Source organism: Psammomys obesus, unplaced genomic scaffold (genome assembly GCF_907164565.1).
Source record: "Psammomys obesus unplaced genomic scaffold, mPsaObe1.curated_primary_1811, whole genome shotgun sequence".
NCBI classification, from domain to species: domain Eukaryota; kingdom Metazoa; phylum Chordata; class Mammalia; order Rodentia; family Muridae; genus Psammomys; species Psammomys obesus.
Window position 1 is genome coordinate 1785522 of NW_026596101.1, and position 21964 is coordinate 1807485.

Consider the following 21964-nt stretch of genomic DNA (forward strand, 5'->3'; position numbering starts at 1 on the left):
TATCTATCTATCTATCTATCTATCTATCTATCTATCTATCTATCTATCTATAGTGTGTAGATAGATATAGATATCTACACACACACATATATACATAACTTGTATATATATATATGATAATATAATGAAGCTATTCTCTCACCTGTCTTATATCTAACTTTTCTTAAGCAAATGAAAATTTTTCTTTACTTTTTGTAATCTTTATGGTTTTTATCTGTGGCTCCTGTTTTTGGTCTCACCATTGGCTCAGGACATTTTCTGCAGTTTTAAGAGAGATGGTGCTGATAGGAATCTGTGTCTTTTTCAGTCTTGGGAGAGATGCCTCATTTGTTACCGTTAATGATTGATAGTAGTTGTGAGGTTTTTGTTTTTTTAAAGTAGTGTTTTGTCAAATTAGTGAGTTCTAGGCCTGCCAAGGCTTCATATTCATAGCAAGACCCTGAACAGAAAGAAGAAAAAGAGAAAAGAAAGGAGAGAGGGAAAGAAAGAAGCAGAGCCCTGATAAAACCAGACAAGCAGGAAAGGAAAACTATACTCAAATAGTATTTCATAATCAGTCACAAAAATTATTGGCAAAACAAAACCTAGATGTAGAAATTTAAGATACATTGAAAAATCAACTAATGTAACTATATTAGCAAAATAAAATAGCAAAATGTATATAATGCATCATAATGAATGCAGAAAATACATTTAATACAATTTAATACGAAATCATAATAAAAATAAACCTCATCTCCCTTTTTAAAAAATATTTTATGGCTTGATTAGTAGCTATTTTCTTTCTTTTTTGTGAACATTGTAGACCAAATGTTACAGAAGCTGCAAAATCCTTCTTTGAATGATAGTACATTTTTGTTCTGACAAGCGGTTAAATTACCAGCTCTTTGCCTTTGCTCTATAAAGGGTTGGTGCAATGTATGATTAGGTTCTATTTTGGTTTTACACACGTACACATATGCATACACATGAGTTTTATACATACAGAAGCAAACATATATGCATGCATGCACGTTTGTATGAACACACACTTTGCGCTGAATGGAACATCTTTCCAGCACTGGCCTGTGGTTTACCAATGTCTGTCTTCTACCAGGCTTGTGGGTTTCTTTTTTTTTTTTTTTTTTGTCCTTGTGTACTCTGGAGGTGATTGTTGATGGGTGAGAGTTTTCCTTCTTGTGGCTTTTGTGGCTTCCACATGCCGAGTACCCTGTCCCCAACTCCTTGTCACATTTGCTCAGAATTGTGTTCTCTTCTCCCTGCACAGCGAATTCACTTTTCCTATTTAGATGTCAGTTCAATATGCAAATCTCAGAAAATGCTTCCAGGTGAAGATCTTGGGGGCAGAGTTGGATCACCTCATGTGATTCTCTTCTTCCAAGAATCATACTTTTGTGTTGCTTGTGCTGTAGTGCGACTCATTTGCTTCATGTAGTTCTCCACATTTTACTTAGTGATTGTAGAGTAAGTCTCATATTAGCAGCTAGAACCCAATTTACTTTAAGTCTTACTAATTGCCTTTTCATTCTGATTTATTGCTTTATTTCTTATTTTTAAAAAGGCTGTTTAGTTTGGTTGTGATTGTGACATAAATTCTGTGTTTCAGAGGAACAAGTCTTGAAGACACGAGTTTATTTTGTATAATTTGACATCTTAATTACCTGTTGTTTTATTTTTATTTTCAAGGACTCGCCTGTTGCAGTTTGCTTTAGAGTCACCACCCATATCTCCTGTGTCCTCCACCTCGAAGAAAGTTGTTAAAGTATATAATGCTGAAGCCATCAAACATCCTAGCAAACAGGGGAACAGGTTAATGGATAAGTTCCTGGTTAGAGAAAATGATGATTCTGTATCTGAGTTGTTGGGAAAAGAAAATGACAGGAAATTCAGCCCTCATAAAGAGATAAGTACCTTTGCTGAGATTAAGGAGACAAGTCTCATAGGAAAGACGGTACTTGGTCCCTCGGATGCTAATGGTCCTGTGACACCTTCTACATCTACTATGAAACTGGACACTAAAGGTAGGAAGCCATTTTTATATAAGCCCTTTCATCTTTAAGGAAGTCTCACCCATGTGGTGTGGGATTAACAGGCAGCACTTTTGAGGGGGAGTAAAAAGGAGTAGACCAGGTTTCACCTCACCATGTCTTAGGATTGGTGCAATCAGTGATTAGAGGCTTGTTGTCTTTCAAAGTTGCAATCAAGATGATTCTTGCAAAAGTGGAATGGTTAAATAGTTAATGCTTCTCATGGAAGCTTTCTGGTTTTTTTTGTTGTTGTTGTTTCTTTTTATTTATTTATTTATTTTATCATTTCACCTCATCCAGTTGAAGTTAACTCTGAAAGAAAGAGTCCTTTATTTTATACTACTGGTTGAACACTTCCTTGCTGTTCTGCCTGTAGTTTAATATCTTTTGGCATATGACAGTACTTCAGTGACCCTGCCTTATTTCCTAACTCCCTGAATGTTTCTTAGCTAATTTGTCACTCTTCCTGCAGTGTACCCCTTGACTGACAGAATAACTGAAAACTGATCTGACGTGTCATCTGTGTAGTAAATACAGGTTTACTAGAACATATGCTCCTCTTTTGTTTACATATTATCTCTGCTGTTTTTATTCAGCAGTAGTGACATAACAGAGCCAAGGTTATAGTGTGAAGGGTTATCTGGAATACCCACGACCAGTCTCTATGCTTTCATCTTTTACTAAGAATGCTGTGTCTTTAGCAAACCCATACAACCCATAGTTAAAGGCCAGTAGTGTTTATTAGAAAGCTGGAATTAGTTTAATATTACTTATGTGTTAATACTCTTACGGCTTTTTTTTTTTTTTGATTATATATTCTATGGTTTTTGTTGTGTTTTTAGTTTCATAGATACATGTTTTCAACTCTTGTAGAACTTTTTTTTTTCCAAATGAAATCTTAGAATGGCTATAACCTATAAAATAGATACACTTCTCTGCGTTCTAGTAAAAGTAGTAGGAGGGAACCTGTGACTGTGGTCCATAAGCCTCCCTTCTTTGGGTACTGTTTTTAACCCATGGTAGATTCTGATTATCTTCACATTCATTGCAACTTCACAAAGCCGTAGCTTTAATAAGGCATACCTGGCATGGGAGCAGGGAGGTCAGTAGTTCAGCTAGTTGTACCAAACCAGCCAAGCCTTGGCTTGAGTTACAACTCATAGTTGTAACTTCATTACAGAGTTGTTGACATTGCTTTTGTCCTGTGTAAGATGGGGCCTGGGGAAACTCAGCACATGGTTTCCTGGTACCTTCATAGAAAAGCTATTACCAAAGTATTTTCTAATTAGTCAATTCACAACCTTACTTGCAGTCTCTAGGCCTCGGATTCTGATCATGTGATTTTCCACACAGTAGCTAGTTACTAGTCACCAGTGTGCCACTGTCCTTGCTTTGTGCAGTTCAGTGTCCCAGTGGGTTCCATAGTAATGGAGACAGGGACTGTCTCTGACATGAACTGATTGGCCTGCTCTTTGATCACCTTCCCCTGAGGACGGAGCAGCCTTACCAGGCCACAGAGGAAGACAGTGCAGCCACTCCTGATGAGACCTAATAGACTAGGATCAGAAGGAAGGAAAGGAAGACCTTCCCTATCAGTGGACTTGGGGAGGGGCATATGTGGAGAAGGGGGAAGAAGAGAGGGATTGGGAAGGGAGAAGGGAGGGAGTTACAGGGGGGATACAAAGTGAATAAAGAGTAATTAATAAAAAAATTTAGAAAAAAAGAAAAATATAAAAAATTAAAAAAAATACAAAAAAAAAAAAGAGTTTTTCTAAGAGCATATTAGCCAGGGTCCTGTCTTTTCTTTTAGTTACTGAAAGATGCCAGTTTGTTAATTTTTGCCTTTTCTATGACTAATAAAGTTTCTCTTTTTAAAAAATGTAGTGTCTTGTCCTGTTTGTGGGGTCAGCATTTCAGAAAATCACATCAATAAGCATTTAGACTGTTGCTTATCGCGTGAAGAGAAGAAGGAGAGTCTTAGAAGGTAAGAAAGCTGGGCATAGCTGTTTACCTACCTCAGATTGATGCTTCTGTGCTTTACAGACTAGACTCAAAACAGGACTCCTTTGTCCTGGTGACTGTTACTCCTGTTTCCTTTCCCGCTTGATTTTTTTCTTTAATGCTGGTTATCTTTCCATCTTCTCTTTGTCCTTCTTCAGTTCACATTGTTACATGGTAGTAGCAGATCAGTGCTTGCTTGCTGCTACATTATGACTTAGAGAAACTAGTGACTTAGAATTCACTTGTCTTTTAAACTTACTTTCTTTTTAGAATTCTCAAAATCTCATACAAAGGCCTTGCCCAAAGAAAGCAAGGACAGCTTGAAATTTGGAACATGTAAAATCTTTCATTAGTTCTTATGGTATTTTAATATCTTAAATAAACCTTTAAACAATCAAAGAATTAGTATTTTAAATATTAATTTAAGTACTGTATATTTGCCTGTTGGTATTTATATGGTGCTGAGAGTTGAATCCAAGGTCTACTACCTAGTGAGCTTTTTCAAAAATTATTTTTTGAATAGGTTGTTCTGTAACATGATGTCCTGTAAAAATGATGCAGAAGCTGGGTGTGGTGGTGCACACCTGGAATCCCAGCACTCTGGAAGGCTGAGGCAGGCGTATCTCTGTTAGTTCAAGGCCAGCCTGCTCTACAAAGAGAGTCTAGGGTAACCAAGGCTATGCAGAGAAACCCTTTCTTGGGGTGGGAGGCGGAGATGCAGAAGAGTATTTTTAGCTTAGTTTGGTGGTATATGCCTAAAATCCCAGCATTCAGAAGGTTGAGATAGGAGAATCGTAGACTACTGAAAAGGGTAGCATAGATGACCGAAAAGTAGGGCAGCTTAAGCTGTACAGTGACATTCCAGCCCCTTGCTTCTGTTTTACTCCTTCCTTGAGAAAGAGTATGTTTGGGGCGTAATGATCTTCTTCCTAAAACACCAAGAAATGACGTTACTAATAAGCTGTGAGTTCAGTATTTGTACCCATACTACTGTGCTACTTTGCCTCCTTTCTGTATCAATCTGAAACTAATTCACTTATGTGTTTAAGGACTGATATTTTAATTGAAGCTGTACTTGACTCCAAGCCTGGGGAGTCCTGTGCTCACAAGGACTTCCTTTTTGTTCCCACAAATTTGTTGATGGGAATATAATTTAGATGTTTATGTTGCTCTTAGGATGACTTTTAAGCCATCAGTATTTCATGACCTGTTTTTTGTTGTTGTTGTTTGTTTGATTTTTTTTTTTTTGTCGTGTGTTTCTTCCCAGAAAATAAGTTGGAAGTAGAAAAGCTGAGTATTTTCTCCCTGAAGAATAAGAAATTGGCACTGATGATCTTGTTTGTATTGCTCTCTTTCTAGATGGCTCTGTTGTATTCATCTAATACTTCTAGCTTTGTCCAGTGGTGTTCTAAATCTGGCTGCACAGGTATTGCCAGTTGGTCCCCAGTGCAACACAGAACTAGCCTGTACTGTGTCACTGTCAGTACACCGAAGGTGCTGAGAAGTCCTATGCTTGAGACAGCTGCTGGAGCTGGTTTTGTTTCATAATTCCTAAATTCACTTTACTCCAAGTTTTTGTTTCTTTATTTGTTTTTGCTTGTTTGTTTTGTTGTTGTTCTTTTTTTTTTCCTCACAAGTTATTTCTTAAAAAATTGTTCAGACATATTTAGGGCAAATGGAGCTGAATCATTTTAGCTATATTCTAGCCTTGGGTTTGGTCACATAAGGGTCTCTGTGCTTTACAGTCTCCTTTATAACAGTCAAGGTCACCTACTGAGTGTGGCTGATAACTCTGATCCCTTCCTCTGCAGATCATCAGTTGCTTCAGAGCAGAGCTCTTTTCTGTTGATGTTCTGGTTCTGAGACCCCTGACTCATGATATTTATCTTCACTGAGTCAGCATAGAAAAGATGAGTGTCGTGTCATGCTTGGGGAAATGTTTCTTTGGCTTCATAGTCTCAAGTTTTTGGTAGAGATGGTTGGTGTCTGGTCGTCTTTTCATTGTGAGTGCTAGGGAACACTACAAATGTTTGTTAGAACTTAACAGTTGTAATAGTCTGACCTTAAAGAAATAAATGTTTGCTAGAGACTTTATGAATCACTCCTCCTTTTGTGCTTGTCATAAACACTGCAAAGTGAGTAAGTTGTTGCTATCTACTATGATATTATTTTAACATAATTTCATCAGTCTTGTAGAATCCAGTTGGATGCCATTATAAGAAGTTTTGGGAAATACACTGTTGAGGTTGCAGGTTCTTTTACAGTTAAGTAGTTATTTGTAGCTTTCAGACTTTGCTAATAGAGACAATTTAGTCAGGAAATGATCCTGGTGTGAATAGAACTGTTTTTATCTATACTTAACTGTAATAGTGCTTTCAGGATGACCTTTGGACCCAGATTTACCTTGGAAAACTGGAAAGTAAAGATTTTCAGTTTCTGCTTCAGTCCTGTTCTATGTAGACGGTGCTCTGGAGAAAGTGACTGAGCATCTTCATTTAAAACAAGCTTTTCTAAGGTCCCCTGAAGTTTGAGAAGCACAGGCTTTATGATCTTTTAAGATCTTACTAATTTGCTGTTGTCATTGAAGTGATTGCAATTGTAGAGACCACTTTGAAAATTGCTTTATGTACTTAATTGCCCGCATAGCTGAACCTCTAGTTGAAATGCTTATGCTGACACCCTACCTGTCTCTTTACCTTTGTATAAGTGTGGGTATGCATGTCATGTTTAGGGGTACACATGTATCTTAACATGTATGTGAAAGCCAGAGGTCATCCGTGGGTATCATACTCAGGAGTGTGCTTATTTTGTTCTTTGAGTCTGTCACTGGGCCCTGGCCTTGCTGATTAGTTAGGCTGGCTAGAGCTAGCATGCTCCAGAGATGCTCCTGTCTCCACTTCCTCAGTTTCTTATATGGATAGGTCAAACTCATGCTTGTGAAGCAAGTACTTCATAAACTAGACTTCATTTCCTTACCTTCTTTTTTACTTTAATGGCTCAATTATTTTTTTTTTTTTTGTCAGTCAGGTGTTGGGAAGATAAATTACTATTTTATTTGAGAGTATTTGATAATTCACAGTAATCCTCAGATCTTTCTTGTTTGTTTGCTTATTTTAGTTCCGCTCACAAAAGGAAGCCACTGCCGAAAACTGTGTATAACTTGCTCTCTGATCGTGATTTAAAGAAAAAGCTGAAACAGCATGGCTTATCTGTTCAAGGAAACAAACAGCAGCTTATTAAAAGGCACCAAGAATTTGTGCACATGTATAATGCCCAGTGCGATGCTTTGCATCCTAAATCAGGTAAAGTAATACAGCTGTGCTCATCTCTGGATAAAGCAAGTGTGTAGGTCAGGAAGCACCTCCTAGGTAGTAGGTAGGAAATGCAAACAAATCCTTTCAAGAGCTACCTGGAGAAACACTATGCTAAGGCAGTCTTCCTCTCAGGCTTTTTCATAGCACCAGGTCAATTCATAGAGGAATCACTGATGTCAGTTTTTTAGTATCTTTCCAGAGATTGCATGGTGGTAAAGAATGATCTAGAATCCCATACTCCTCCCACTTTATGCTGAGTGACTGTGAACAAGTAACATCTCTGTATTTCAGTGTTCTCATCCATAAAGTGAGGATTATAATCCTACATGCTATACAATGTTTTAAGGTGAATGAATGTATCCAAAGTATCTAGTACCTCAGCAAGTACTTAGAACTCAGTGGATGTTTCCATTGTGATTATTATACATAAACAGACATTCTTAGTTGGTCTGACTCAAAAAAAATGTCAGTATCTTCCACATAGTTTTTCTCCACATAGTGATTACATTTTGGAGTTCTTTATAGGTAAGAACATTTAGAATTTGCTTTATGTTTAAAAACAAGAAGAGTGATATAGAAACAGAAAAGTACATCATTTGCTAAATTTTCATAAAAATGAAAATGCCTCCTGAGATTACCATCAATATCCCAGAATCCCTTTCCTCCCAAGCCAGTGGTTGTCTATATACATCTGACCACTGTCATCTGCCTCCTTGACCTACACGAGTGGGTAATAGCCACAAGTGTATCCCTGGTTCTACTGCTGTCATGGTTAAAGCTCTTTTCCTGCTACACTATACATTTCTGTCCACTACTTTACCCAGCCTCAAGATCTTTTTAAATTACACATTTTTAAAAAATATTTTTATTCTGTTTTCTGTGAATTAGGATAAATGCATTGAACAGTAGTCATGTCATAGCCTGAATGTTATGCTATTGTAAGATTTCCTCCACCAAACAAATTAGTCTATTTTTTAAATTCACCTCAATGAAGAAGTCAAGACATGGGTAGAATATAGTCATATTTTTTGCTAGAGCATGACACAAATGGCATCTAATCAAGTTCTAGTTCCATATAGAGCTCTTGTTGCCCTCTGACATCTCTTGAGTACAGTCCTCCTTGTCTACATTTCAGCATTCTGGTCTTCTTTTTTCCCACCACAATGGCCTGTCAAGTTGTGCTCTAGGTATCCTCTATACTCTATACTCCATAGAGTATTCTAGGATTCTCACCTGCAGCCTTATACTCTTCCACAGTCCTTCTGCATGCTACTTCTGAAGGCCTATGAACAACATGGCCAGATTATCACAATGACTTCATTGTTCTGTACTAAATTTTGTTCATTTGGTTGGTTGTTGTTTCAAGACAGGATTTCTCTTTGTAGGCCAGGCTGTCCTGGAACTCACTCTGTAGACCAGCTTGATCTGAGATTTCACCTGCCTCTGCCTTCCAAGTGCTGGGGTTAAAGGCGTGTGCCATGACCACCCAGAAGAAGCAACTTAAAGAAGGGAAGATTTATTTCAACTCATTGATTTTGCTGACACATGAGTGGGAAGGCATGACAGAGTTTATGGTGCTAAGTGTGCAGCTAGGACTCCTACCATCTCAGCACACTAGAAAGCAGAAAAACAGAGGTGCTGGTATTCTGTAGAAATAGCCTATTACTGATGTTCCTATGTGTGGGCCTCTCCGTGTTTTTATGCTTTTCTTGGAAGCAATCCTTGGCCTTTTGCAATCCATCAAAAAGTTTAGCTAGGATCTCACTCAGGTATATGGTCATTGCAGTTTATCTCCTGAGCATTGCTTTTTGTCACCTGATGCTCATGATCCCTCCTGCTCTTGCCACCTGTTTTTGGATTTTAAGACATGAAGTTGCTGTTTGGCTATAACTGGTGGATTCAAGCAAAATTAGAGTTGGATAGATTGCCTAGCTTTTCCTTGTCATTATAGTGAGTGTGGTGCTGTTGTTAGCTCTCTACATCCTAAATGGAATTACAAGTTTTTCTGAAAATAGCTTAATCCTTTAACTTGTACCCAACCCTAATAAAATTTTCTTACTACTGTAGAGTGTGCCAGAATGGTACTTTTGTTAATGTATCGGATAGAATGTAAATCCTGCTGATTTTCTATTATCCATGACTCAGTAAACTCCCAAGGAGAAGAGTAATTCTAGCTCACAAAAGAGACTGTTTACATTGTTTCTACCAGTTTTTTGACATCTCAGTACTTGGAAAAGAAAATTTTTTGTTTAATTGAAGCAGTTGTTTTGAATTTTAAAATAAACTTTAGTAGAATTTTTCAAAGTGGATATATGATGAAGAGAGGTGGGTGTAGAAGCAGATTGACTAAGAAGTACTCTCATTTTCCCCATGGATCTATCCTACAATATAAACAATTATCAAGCCATCCCAGTTTTTCTGTCTACCATTTAGAGCCTCTCCGTAAATTCCAGACAATATCTTTATACATATAAATGATTGTCAGTTTTCTGTGTACCTCATGCACTTTATTATTTTTTAATCTTTATTTATTTATTACAATTTATTCACTTTGTATCCCATCTGTAGCCCCCACCCTCGTCCCCTGCCAGTCTCCCCTCCCTCCTTCTCCCCCTATGCCTCTCCTTTAGTCCACTGATAGGGGAGGTCCTTCTTTCCGCCTATCTGACCCTAGCCTTTCAGGTCTCATTAGGACTGGCTGCATTGTCTTCCTCTGTGGCTGCACCTCCCAGGAGTTGGTGATTAAAGAGCTGACCATTGAGTCCAGGTCAGAGACAGCCCCTGCTCCTCTTACTAGGGAACCAATATGGAGATTGAGCTACCCATGGGCTACATCTGAGCAGGTAGTCTAGGTCCTCTCTATACATGGTCCTTTGTTGGAGCATTGGACTCTGCAGGTCCCCTGGGCCTAGAGTTTTTGACTCTGTTGGTCTCCTTGTGGAGCTCTTGCCCTCTCCAGGTCTTCCTATCTCCCCCTTCTTCCCTAAGATTTCCTGTACTCTGCCCAAAGTTTGGCTGTGAATCTCAGTATTTGTTTTGAAATGGCATGGTACTGGCATAGAAGCAGACTGGTGGATCAATGGAATCAAATAGAAGACCCAGAAATAAATCCATATACCTACAGACCCCTGATTTTTGACAAAGAAGCCAAAATCATATAGTAAAAAAAGCACCTTCAACAAATGGTACTGGTTTAACTGGATGTGTACATGTAGAAAAATACAAATAGATTCATATTTATCACCCTGCACAAAATAAAGTCTAAGTGGATCAAGGACCTCAACATAAAACCAGACACATTAATAGGTTTAACTATTAGAAAAAGTGGGGAAGAGCCTTCACCTCATTGTCACAGGAAACAACTTCCTGAACAGAACACCATCAGCAAGGCTCTAAGATCAACAATCAATAAATAGGACCTCATGAAACTGAAAAGCTTCTGTAAAGCAAAGGACAGTGTAAACAGAACAAAACCACAGTCTCATGCACTTTAATAGATTGAGATTTGATACAGAAAGACAGCATTTGCAAAAATCTGCACCATTTATGTTTAAAGAAAGGCATTTAATGTGTGATAGGACATTTTATTGCTCTCTCTGCTTTGAGTTTTGGAAACTGCCTTCAGACACTGGTTTTGGAGGCAAGAACATTTCCCTTGGTATTTGCAGATCTTTCTTCTTGGCAAATTTCACTACATTTACTGTATTAGGGTTTGAGTGGATAGCCTCTAAGATTTTAACTCAGAGTAGTAAGTTAATTCTCATATTTCATTAAATTGCTGTTTAAATATTCAGGAGAAAAGGCAAAAATGACATGGTATTTTTTTACAGTTTTATTTTGATACATAGAGGAGTTGCATGTTAAAACTCCACATTCTTCTTTTAGTGCATTGCTTTGAAGTATTGCTAAACCTACTGTTTTAGTTACTGTTCTATTGTTGTGATGAAACACCAAGACCAAGGCAACTTATAAAAGGAAGCACTTAATAGAAAGCTTGCTTACAGTTTCAGAGAGAGAGCGAGTACATGACCATCATGGCAGAGGGCATGGTGGCAGGCAGGCAGGCAGGCACTGCCCTGGAGCAGTAGTTGAGAGCTCACATTGATGTGCAAGTTTCAGGCAGAGAGAGTATTACTGACCCTGAGTGGGTTTTTTTGAAACCTCAAAGCCCAGCCCAGTGACATACCTCCAACAAGGTGTGTCCTTAGGTGAATCCTTTTTACTCCAGGAAGACCACACCTCCTAATCCTTCTCAAACATTTCTATTACCGGGGACCTAGCATTCAAATTTATAAACCTATGGAGGCCATTCTCCTCCAAACCACTACACTTAAATTTTTTTTGAAAACTTGCAAAAAGAACACAGGAATCCGCTTGTATCTACCACTTGTCTTGTTCTGTTAAAAACCTTGTATAGGCATAGAATGATGATCAAACAGTGTGAGTAAGTGGTTTTTTCCCCTTCTTATTTTAATAGCTGCTGAAATAGTTCAAGAAATTGAAAACATGGAGAAGACAAGAATGCGCCTTGAAGCAAGTAAACTCAATGAAAATGTATGTTGAATCTCTTTTGGTATCTGGGTAGAAGTCCTGGAGGAAAAGGTTGAATTGAACTTTTAAAATTAAAAGCCAGCTGTTGTAAATTTTTCTTAGTAGAAAATGTACTGGAACACATTGCTATTTAAAGTATTAAAATTTCCTTCCAGCTCATGGTTTTGGACAGTATATGTGTTTAATAGACTTACAGCATTGTAATATAGCCCCAAGTAGAGTTTTGCTTATAAGCTGGAGTCACGTAGAAAAGCTCACGCTGCTCTCTGTTTCCTGTGAGCCATGAGGTAAAGATGGTGCTCTACTCCTGCCGCTGTGGTGTTCTGCCTAGGTGGTCTTGGGCCAAGCAGCCATGATCTGAACACTAAAAACAGCATGTGAATCATTAGCTAGGAAAATGAGTATGTTACTAGGACACAATTGATAGAAGAAACAGTGAAGAAAAATAAGAATATTCTAAGATTTGTAATCATTATAAGCATTTCGCATAATCATAAGTATTAAGAAGGAGTTCTGGATTTACTGTGCTATTCCTGATGACTTTTGTAGCTCTCAGGAGAGACCACAGGACCAGGATTCACATTTAGCCACAACATAATGCTTTTAGAGTTACCTTTCCCAAGCTTTTATGAATCATGGGCCAACTTTTAATAATCTGATTTAAAGAAAATAGGCAATTATATAGCTACAACATAATTGCCTACCACCTGGGAAGTTTCATTATAATATTTTTTTCATATTATATTTTTATTTATGTGTGTGTCTTTGTATTTATACCATATGTGTGTTTGGGTGCATATGGAGGCCAGGCTTGGGGGTTGGATCCCCTGGAACTGGAGTTAGAGATATTTGTGAGATGCCTGATAAGGGTGCTGGGAACTAAATTTAGGTCTTCTGAAAGAACAGCAAATTCTTTTAACTTCGGAGCTTTCTCTTCAATCTCGTTAATGTGGTCGTCTCCTTCCTTTTCTTCCTGCTCCTCTTCCTTCTTTTTCCTCCTTTTTTTTTTTTTTTTTTTTAGATAGGCTTTTACTTTGTAGCTCTGGCTGGCATGAAACTCACTGTATAAATCAGGCTTCAGACTCAGATCTACTTGCCTCTGCCTCCCAAGTACTGGGATTGAAGTATGCACCAGCAGTCCCAGATAATATAATACTTTTTTTTTAATATTTTTTATTTTAAAAATATTTTTTGTAGAATATATTTTAATCAGTTCTTTTTCTTCCCCATTTTCTTCCTACTTCGTAATCCATCCATCTTACTTGATATTCTTTCTCTCTTTCTCCAACAACAAAGACAAAAAAACCAATAAACACAACAAACAAAAACAACAAAAACCTAAAAGAAATAGAATAAGACAATAAAAATACACAAACAACAACATACAACATGGACTTGCCCAACTACTCTTAGGCATGAGACCTGTCCTGGAATATGGTTGTTATAACCAGTGATACTCCATTGAAGAAAACTGATATTCCCTTTGTGCACAGGTATCAGTTGCAAATAGCTTCTTGGTTAGGGTTGGGACTTGGTGTTCACTTTCCTTTCTCAATGCTGGGAATTTTGTCTGGTTTAAACTTGCTCAGATCTTGTCCATTCTATCATGGTCTCTGAATTCATATGTGTGTTAGTCCTGTTGTGTCTAGATGATTCTGTTTCTTTAGAGTCATCCACTACCTTTGGCTCTTAAAATCTTTCCACCTCTTCTTCTTCGTAGATCCCTGAAGTTTGAGGGAAGAGATTTGATAAAGATAGCCATGTAGGGCTAAGTGTTTCAAAGTCTTTCACTCTGTGAACCTTGCCTACTTATGGATCTCTGTTAATTATCATCTACTACAAAAAAGAAGTTTTTCTGAGGAAAGTTGGATGATACTCTGATATATGGGTACAGCAGTTTGTCATTAGAAATTGTTTTATTGCTGTGTTCCATTAACAGAGTAATAGTTTTTCCCTAGGTCCATGGCCTATTTAGTCTGAGGTTCTTGACCATTTTAGCAGTGGATTCCAGCTCATAGAGTGAGCTTTAAATACAGTTTTAAAAAGTGGTTGGTTATTCCTGTAACATTTGTGCCACTATTGTACCAATATATCTTTCAGGCAAGTCTCTGTTGTAGGTTGCACGGTTTGTAATTGAGTGATATTTATAATTAAATTTTTTCTACTGTTAGTGTGCAAGAATACTTTCTAGTACCATGAACACTAGTCATTAAGTGTGTAGCTTCTAACTGGGCATGAGCCTAATTTCTATTTGTTTAATGACAGAAGTTAAGTTGTGTCTTCAGTAAAAAGGCCTAACCATCTGGTTATATAGAATAACAAATAACTTTGATAATAGCTTGTAATGTTTGGAGGCGTCTATGAGACCCATTTGACCAACAATTCAACAAGATCTAACCCATTCCTGTCACTGGAGGTTTTACTTGGTAGCATAAGATGTTTAGTTGGGGCATTGTCTTTTCCATTATCTGCTGATTCCATTTAAATTTTCTTTCATTCGTGGTGTGTGTGTGTGTGTGTGTGTGTGTGTGTGTGTGTGTGTGTGTGTTTGGAAGTTTCCATATGGATTTTCAAAGGGCCTTTAGTATTTGGTGTCCCTCTATATTTCCTTCTTTATTCTGCCTGCCCATTCTCTCTCCAATTTAATTCTCCAAATTTCACCGTTATCTTTTTATAATAATGTGTCCTATTTCTTTTTCCTTGGAAGATTAACCCCCTCCTCAGTCTCTTACTAACTACCTAACTATTGTGGTTATTTGGGTTGAAATATATACATCTAAATTTAAAGGCTGACATCCACCTATAAGAGAAAATATGCAATATTGGGTCTAGGTTTCCTCACTCATGATGATTGCTTCTAGTTCCATCTATTTATCTGCAGATTTCATTACTTACCATTTAACAACTGAATAATTCATTTATCAGTTGATGGACATCTAGGCTGTCTGCAGCTTATGGCTATTATGACTGGAGCAGCAATAAACACGAATGAGTCAGTATGTCTGTTAAGTCTTTTGAATATATACCCAAGGCAGTTATAGCTGGATCATGTGGTAAATTGATTTTGATTTTTAGCTTTTTGAGGACCCTTCCCACTGATTTCCATAGTGAGTGTACAGTTGGCACTCCCACCAGCAATGAATAAGTGTTCCCCTTTCCCTGCGTCCTCACCAGCATGTGCTGTCAATTGTTTTACTGATTTTGGTCATTCTGCCTAGGGTGAGATGAAATGTCAAAGTAATTTTAATTTCCTTTGTGTAACCCTGGCTGTCCTGGACTCGCTTCCTGGCCTTGAACTCAGAGTGATCCACCTGCTTCTGCCTCCCTGAGTGCTAGGATTAAAGGTGTGTGCCACCATACGCAGCTCTGTACCCCATTTTTAAATTGGGTTGTTTTGTTGATGTTCAGATTTTTTTAGTTCTTTGTTTTAGATACTAACCTTCTATCACATTTCCTAGTCTGTAGGCCATTACTTTGCTTAAATGATGCCGTCTTTGCTGTAGAGAAATTTTTAGCTTCATGCAAATGAAGTCCCAGTTGTTAATTGTTAGTCTGAGTGCCTGTATTCTTGATGTCCTGTTCAGAAATTCCTTTTCTATGCCAATGAATTCAAGCCTATTTCCTACTTTCTCTTCTGTAAGATTCAGTATATACAGTCATGTCTTTATGTTGATCTGTTTGGGGTTGAGTTTTGTGCAGGGTGATGGGTATAGATCTGTTTTTATCCTATATGCAGCTATCTAGTGTGACCAAAACTGGATACAAAACTGTGATAGAAAACATACTTTAATTGACAGAATAGACTTCAAAAATTAGAAAAGAAATGCTACAAGTTTCAAAGCAAAAGGAGGAAATGACATGTACAGCTGAAAAATGAGACTTGACTAAGAAATTTGTCTTTGTTTTCTTAATATATTTTATTTTTTTAGTTGTTTTTGGCAACTACATAAGCAATGGGTTTATGGTGTTTTCGTACATTCATGTCATTGTATTTTGTTCATATTCACCCCACCCCTGGTACTGACTGCCTTCCTCTACCAAATATTTTCCATTAGTATTTTATTTGAAAAGCCTTACATATGCAGAAAGGTGGAAGAAATGGTATTACCCATTACTGTCAAAGATCTATTACCTGACACAATTTTCCTTCCTTTTTTTGTCTTATAGATACAGGTGAATATGTATTTTGATTTTTGGTATTTTCATTTTTGTTTTTTTCTTCAACTACTTGGAGTTGGATACAAATACTTTATGTTGTTTATTGGGGTATTTCTGTTAATGGGAAGAATGAAAACTTTAAATCTTTCTACAAATGAATCCCACCTTGGCCTAAAATCCACAACTACTACCAAGTTACTTATTATATTATAACATGAACATTTGTCAGAGTATATAAACAACTGGGACTGTAGATGGCTTAGCAGGTAAGATTGCTTGCTTTATAAGCATGAGAACTTGAGTTCAAATCTCCAGCACTCAAGTAAAAAGCCAGGCATGGCTGTGTATGCCTGTAACTCCAGTGCTATGGGGAGTGAGGACTAGATGATTGCTGGGGCTTGCTGTTCACTAGCCTAGCTCTAGGTTCAGTGAGAGATCCTGTCTCAAGAGAACAAGGCAGAGTAGAGAGCAGAATATTCTGTTCTCTGGTCTCTGCATGTACATAAGCACGCACATCCATACATCATACTTGCACATGAGCCACATAGACACTCAGGCACATACACTAGCTTACTTAAGTAGCCTCTCGGATTTCACTGTAAAATTGTTAAAGTAGAAAATAGTATTTAACCGTCATGGAATTTCCTTCTTTGATTCTATGGGGTTTGAGGGAAAAGTTTTGTTTTCCCTTTTTTTCTTAATAAAATTAAAAATCTGCTAATGAGAAAGAAGTGACGAGTAGGACTGTTTACTGTTTATGAAAGTCAGAGTCAGGAAATGTGCAGGTTTCTTTTCTCAGAAAGCAGATTGTCTTCCTCTGTTTTAAGAAACCACATTTGAGATTTTGAAACTTATGTGTTGATTTTCATTTTTGTCATTTTGGATGGAATTCTAAAAATTCTTTTATCTTCTTTTTTTTAGTTCATGATTTTTACGAAGAACCAAACAGAGAAGGAAATAGAGGAAATTCACAGTAAATATCGTAAGTTGTGAATGTCCTTATTGTAAAGACTTTTAAGTTGCTGTTTTACAGCTTAATTAGAAATATTTGCTGTTAATGTTCGAAATAATCTTGTTAATGTTGCTTCAGAGACTGGGTTTTAGTAGAGTGTCTGCCCAGATCGCCTTTTGTATGTTGTGCCTGCCTTTTAAGATTTGTGAACATTCTGCCTTGAGCTCATCATCACCAAGCACTGAGCAAATATGAGTTCTCAGAAAGCGTTATGTGAGAAGATGGCACAGATGTAGAAGCGTTCAGGACTGCATCATGTCCCAGGCCTGCAATAACACTTCTGTACGGAGGTATAGTACTTCTGTGCCTGGGAGATTTGTGTCAAAAATAGGTTTCCTTCTCTTGTTAACATCCTCTCAAATTTAATCATATTCTTTTCTGAAGTGGTCTTCCTGTGTGTATCTTTGCTAGGTAATACCTTACTATTTTTGTTAACTGGGTAGTTGTTATTTCTTTTCTTAGTTGATTGTTGTAATAGAAGTTTTGGTTTCTTTAAAAACTCAGTTATGTGATGTAAATATATTTTTGTTTTAATCCCAAGTGTGGGATTTTAGTTGTGCTTTAGTTTTTTCACAGCTGATAATTGTCACATGCAGGGCATGGCCTTTGACAGCTGGTAATAGCCTGTGTGTTGTGGCATGGAGAGAGGTGTGGCCTAGGGTTCCGAGGATGTAAATATGAGAGCCCAGAGAGAGAAAAGGTGTAAAGTGCAGTTGGCGTATGGTTATGTAGCAGTTTGAAGAGAGCAGAGATGGATGGTGTGTTGATACAGAGCAAACAGAGATGCATGCTTTGGGACGCAGCAGCTTGAAGGAGATTGCTGGCTGCATTTGCTGCCGATGGAGATTGATATAGCCCTAAAAGAACCCATTGACCCTGAACAGCTGGGAGAAGTAAAGGGGTCTGTGCCCCCTTTCCCCACTAACCATTGGAAGGGAAAGGCTTTAAGGAATCCCAAATTATAAAATAGAGTTTAAAAACGAGTGCTAAAGATTGGTTTTTGTTTTATTTTATTTTATTTTATTAAGTTTCTCTACGTATATCCCTGCCTGTTTTGGAGCTTGGTATGTAGAACTGGCTGGCTGTCTGCTTCTATTTTTAGTTTTAATTTAATTTTAGTTTTGCAATGCTGAGGGTTGAATTCAAGGCCAGCATTCCTGGAAGAGTTACATGTCTAGCCTCAACTTTAATGAGGATTAAGATTTCCTTTTTCTTTTGATCCTGACTGATTGTCATTCTCTTTCTCCCTACCCTTCCTCTTTCTCTTTTCCCTCTCCCTCCCATTCTTCCTCCCTCTTTCTCTGTCTTTCTTTGTTTATTGAGACTGGGCCTTGCTCAATAGCCTAGAGTGTCCTCAAACCATACCTGCTTCTGCCTTTCAAGTGCTGTGTATCTGAGTTTGCGTCACCACACTAGTTAAGGGCTAGCAAGCAGTACATAATGAATTTTGGTTAAGTGAGTATTTCAGTTCTGGTATAGTTTCACTGTGCTCAGATAAAGTTTTCTTTCTTCCATTCTTACTTTGAAGAGCAGAGTAGGCAGCAGGGAAGGAGACCGAAGCATCCCACAGAGTCCTAGCTTGCTTTTTATGCTGTGATAAACCCCGTGACCAAAAGCAATTAAGGGAGGAAATTGTACTATCTATCATGGAGTGAAGTCAGGGCAGGAACCTGCTGGCAGGAAATGATGCAGACAACATGAATGAACACTGCTGACTGGGTTATTATATTATTATATAAACCAGGACCGCCTGCCCATGGGTAGCACTGCCCACTGTGGGCTAGGTCATTCCATTTCAGTCATTAATAAAGAAAATGTCCTATGGGCCTGCCTATACTCCAAACTCATGGGGCATTGTCTCAACTGAGGTTTCTTCTTCCCAGAGGACCCTAGTTTGTGACAAGTTGACAAAAAAACTACCCTCACCCCCAGTTAGCTAAATTTGATACAGTATGTGCCTGGTGGTATACATGTATATAATGTATTTTGATCAGATTGATTTCATTTTCCTCTTGTTTATGTGCATATGATGACTCAATGAATTTCATTAGTATTGTTCATAGCAGTGTGGGTGAAGAGTTATTTATAGAGCACTGTTATCTTACCATTGTTTATACCACTGATGAAAATCATAACTGCCTATAGACCCCACTCCATCAGAATGTTGACAGGGCCAGTGTTATAGTTTTTTGTAAAAGTGTTTCTCTGTTTCTCTCTTAACCTGGCTATCACACAAATAATTGAGACTCTTTTATTGTTTAGTAATAAGTTTCACAGCACAATAACTGAGCAGTTATTACTCTATTCTTAGCCCTCTAAGCTAATCTGGTTTCCTCCCAGCATACATCCCAGAGATACTTAAACTTTGTAGCTTTCCCTGCTCCAGCTCTGCTTCTGATGTGTCTTGGACCTTACCTGTGGCTGAATCCCCTCCTTCTACCTCTGGCTGGTGAGAAGTCTAGCCCTATTCTCTCTCCTGCTCAGCTACTGGCTGTAAGCTGCTTTATTGGCATACCAGGGGACAGCTGGGAAATAAAATAGTGTTTACACAACATTGAGACAGGAGATTGTCAGAACAAGGATTGCAACCAGATATGGGGGGCACAGTAACCAGCATTTGATTAACACAAATACCTTGTACCTACAGGTCAGTCTTGTGCCAGTAATTGTAGCTGCTTTGAGTTCAAGAGTGCAACCCTCATGTAAGGTCCAGAAGACAGCTTTCAGCAGTATAGGTGTCCTTACAGTTGTTCATTGGAAGTCCCTATGAATATTTTGAGCCAGTTCTGAGTTTCTATAGTAACTGCCACCATTGCAGAAAGTAACTTCTCTCACCAAACTGGCAGCAAGCATGATCATATTTAGAAAGCATTTTAATGACCATAGCATGTTCATTTATCAAAATATCTGTAGTAGCTTCTCCACCATGGCCTGTATCCTCTCCAGCCACCAGCTATTGACCAGGTTACACAAATGGGTGTGGATTCCTTCTTGTAGAGTAGTCCTCAAATTCAGTCTTACTTGGCAGGTCAGTAATGTAGGAAAAAAAGAAGAAAAAAAACATAAAATTTTTTCCCTTTCCAAAATATAAAAATAAGTGTACATGCCTATGCTTAGGCAGATGGAATAACAGACTTGATTTACTTTCCTCCATTTAAAAAAAAAGGATCTGATGAAATATATAAGTTAATGTTTGTCTTAGGTTTTGGCAAACTGGTAGCACAGGACTGTGTGAGAAAAAAAACAAAATGGAAAGCACCATAGTCTGCTAGGAGTTTTCAGTTAATGCATTGAGGAATCTGTTGAGACAGGCATCATAATTCTTGGAAGCCAAGGTAGCCAGAATTTGTGGCTTAGCACTAGTGAGAAGGGAACTATGGAGACAAGACAGCTTCAACGATCCGTGAAAGAGGCCCATTACTCTTGGCTGTCTGAAAGGATAAGGAAGAACAGTTTCTGGAGTTCACATGAGGAGTGGCTTGAATCACTATCAGACTAGGCAGAAAAGCTTGATAGAATGTGGGACTGCAAGCAAATTCTCAGACTACTTCCTCAGTAGTGCGGCCAAATCACCTGCCTGTAAGTTAGGGTTATCACTGTGGTAAACACAGTGACCAAAGCAACCTCAGGAGGAAAGAGTTTATTTCAGCTTACTACATGTCGTCTATCCTCTAGCAAAGGCAGGACAGGAGCTCTAGGCAGGAGCTGATCCAGAGCCATGGAGGAGTGTTATTTACTTACTTACTTTCTTCTCATGTCTTGCTCAGCCTGCTTTTTAAAAGCACCCAGTTCCAGCAGCCCAAGAGTGGCACCACCTTCAGAGAGCTGGGACCCTCCCACATTAGTCATCAATCAAGAAAAGATACCACTCTTGCCCACAGGCCAATCTGGAGGTAATATTTTTTCATTGAGATTCTCTCTTCCCAAATGACTGTAGTTTGTGTTAAATTCACATAATACCAGCCAGCACATTACTTCAGAGCCAGGGAATATGCAGTTCAATCTTCAAGCCGCATACGCTCTGCCATATCTTGTCTCCTTCTTTGCAGTATTTTAATTGTGCTATTTTGTATGTATGGCTATTTTGCCTGCATGCATGTCTGTGTATCATGTGCAGCCCTGGTCCTGCAAAGGCCAGAAGAGGGTGTCCGATCCCCTGGAATTAGAGCTACAGACAATTATGAGTTGTTATATGAGTGCTGAGAGTCAAACCTGGTTCCTCTAAAAGAGCAGTCAGTACTCCTAACTGCTGAGCTATCTCTTTAACCCCTTTCTTTCTTTTTTTTAACAATTTTTTTTTTTTTAATCAAGACAGGGTTTCTCTTTGTAGTCCTGCCTGTTCTGGAACTCAGTCTATAGAATAGGCTGGCCTTGCGCTAAGAGATCCACCTGCCTCTGCTTCCAAAGTACTGGGATCAAAGGTGTGTGCCACCACTGCCTGGGGCAACAGTTCTTTCAAAATGTACCATACAAATAGGTCTTCAGTTGGTTTTGGCCCAGAGGCTATTATTTGTTCATCCCTAATGTAGACTCAAAGACTACGTTAATGTTGTTTAGCATCTTTAGAAGGGACTTCTACCTTTGAAAGCTGTTATAGATTCAGAGCAATGTGAGTTGGAAGCCTTCTTCCTCTTGCTCACATGGAACTTCTGCACTATTATCAGCTTGCCCCAGAGTGTCTTGTGAAATCACAAGACGCAGTAGTAGCTATGGTTCACTTTTAGGGTTTACTGTTGGTGTTTATTGTTTGGATTTTTGCATATGTGTCCACCATTACACTGTCATGCATGGTATTTCCTCTAAACTCTGGCAACTACTGATATTTTCAGTCATGATAACTCTGTTTTTCCAGAATGTCAGCTGGTTGGAATCATACCGGTTAAAGCTTTCTTGTTAGTTCA

General features: G+C 38.3%; 1 protein-coding gene across 4 annotated transcripts in view; it reads left to right on the top strand.

Moving 5' to 3' along the window:
• The window catches only part of Rad18 (RAD18 E3 ubiquitin protein ligase), a 96522-nt gene that overhangs the window by 17053 nt on the left and 57505 nt on the right, over nucleotides 1–21964 (top strand). For 2 of the 4 annotated variants that reach the window (XM_055628527.1, XM_055628528.1), the window contains exons 5-10: nucleotides 1687–2021; nucleotides 3912–4011; nucleotides 7146–7330; nucleotides 11820–11896; nucleotides 16973–17033; nucleotides 20831–20956. In XM_055628527.1, the coding sequence (XP_055484502.1) occupies nucleotides 1687–2021; nucleotides 3912–4011; nucleotides 7146–7330; nucleotides 11820–11896; nucleotides 16973–17033; nucleotides 20831–20956 (884 nt within the window). The remainder of the gene's footprint in view (nucleotides 1–1686; nucleotides 2022–3911; nucleotides 4012–7145; nucleotides 7331–11819; nucleotides 11897–16972; nucleotides 17034–20830; nucleotides 20957–21964) is intronic. The other 2 variants (XM_055628529.1, XM_055628530.1) reach the window with 1 other exon arrangement.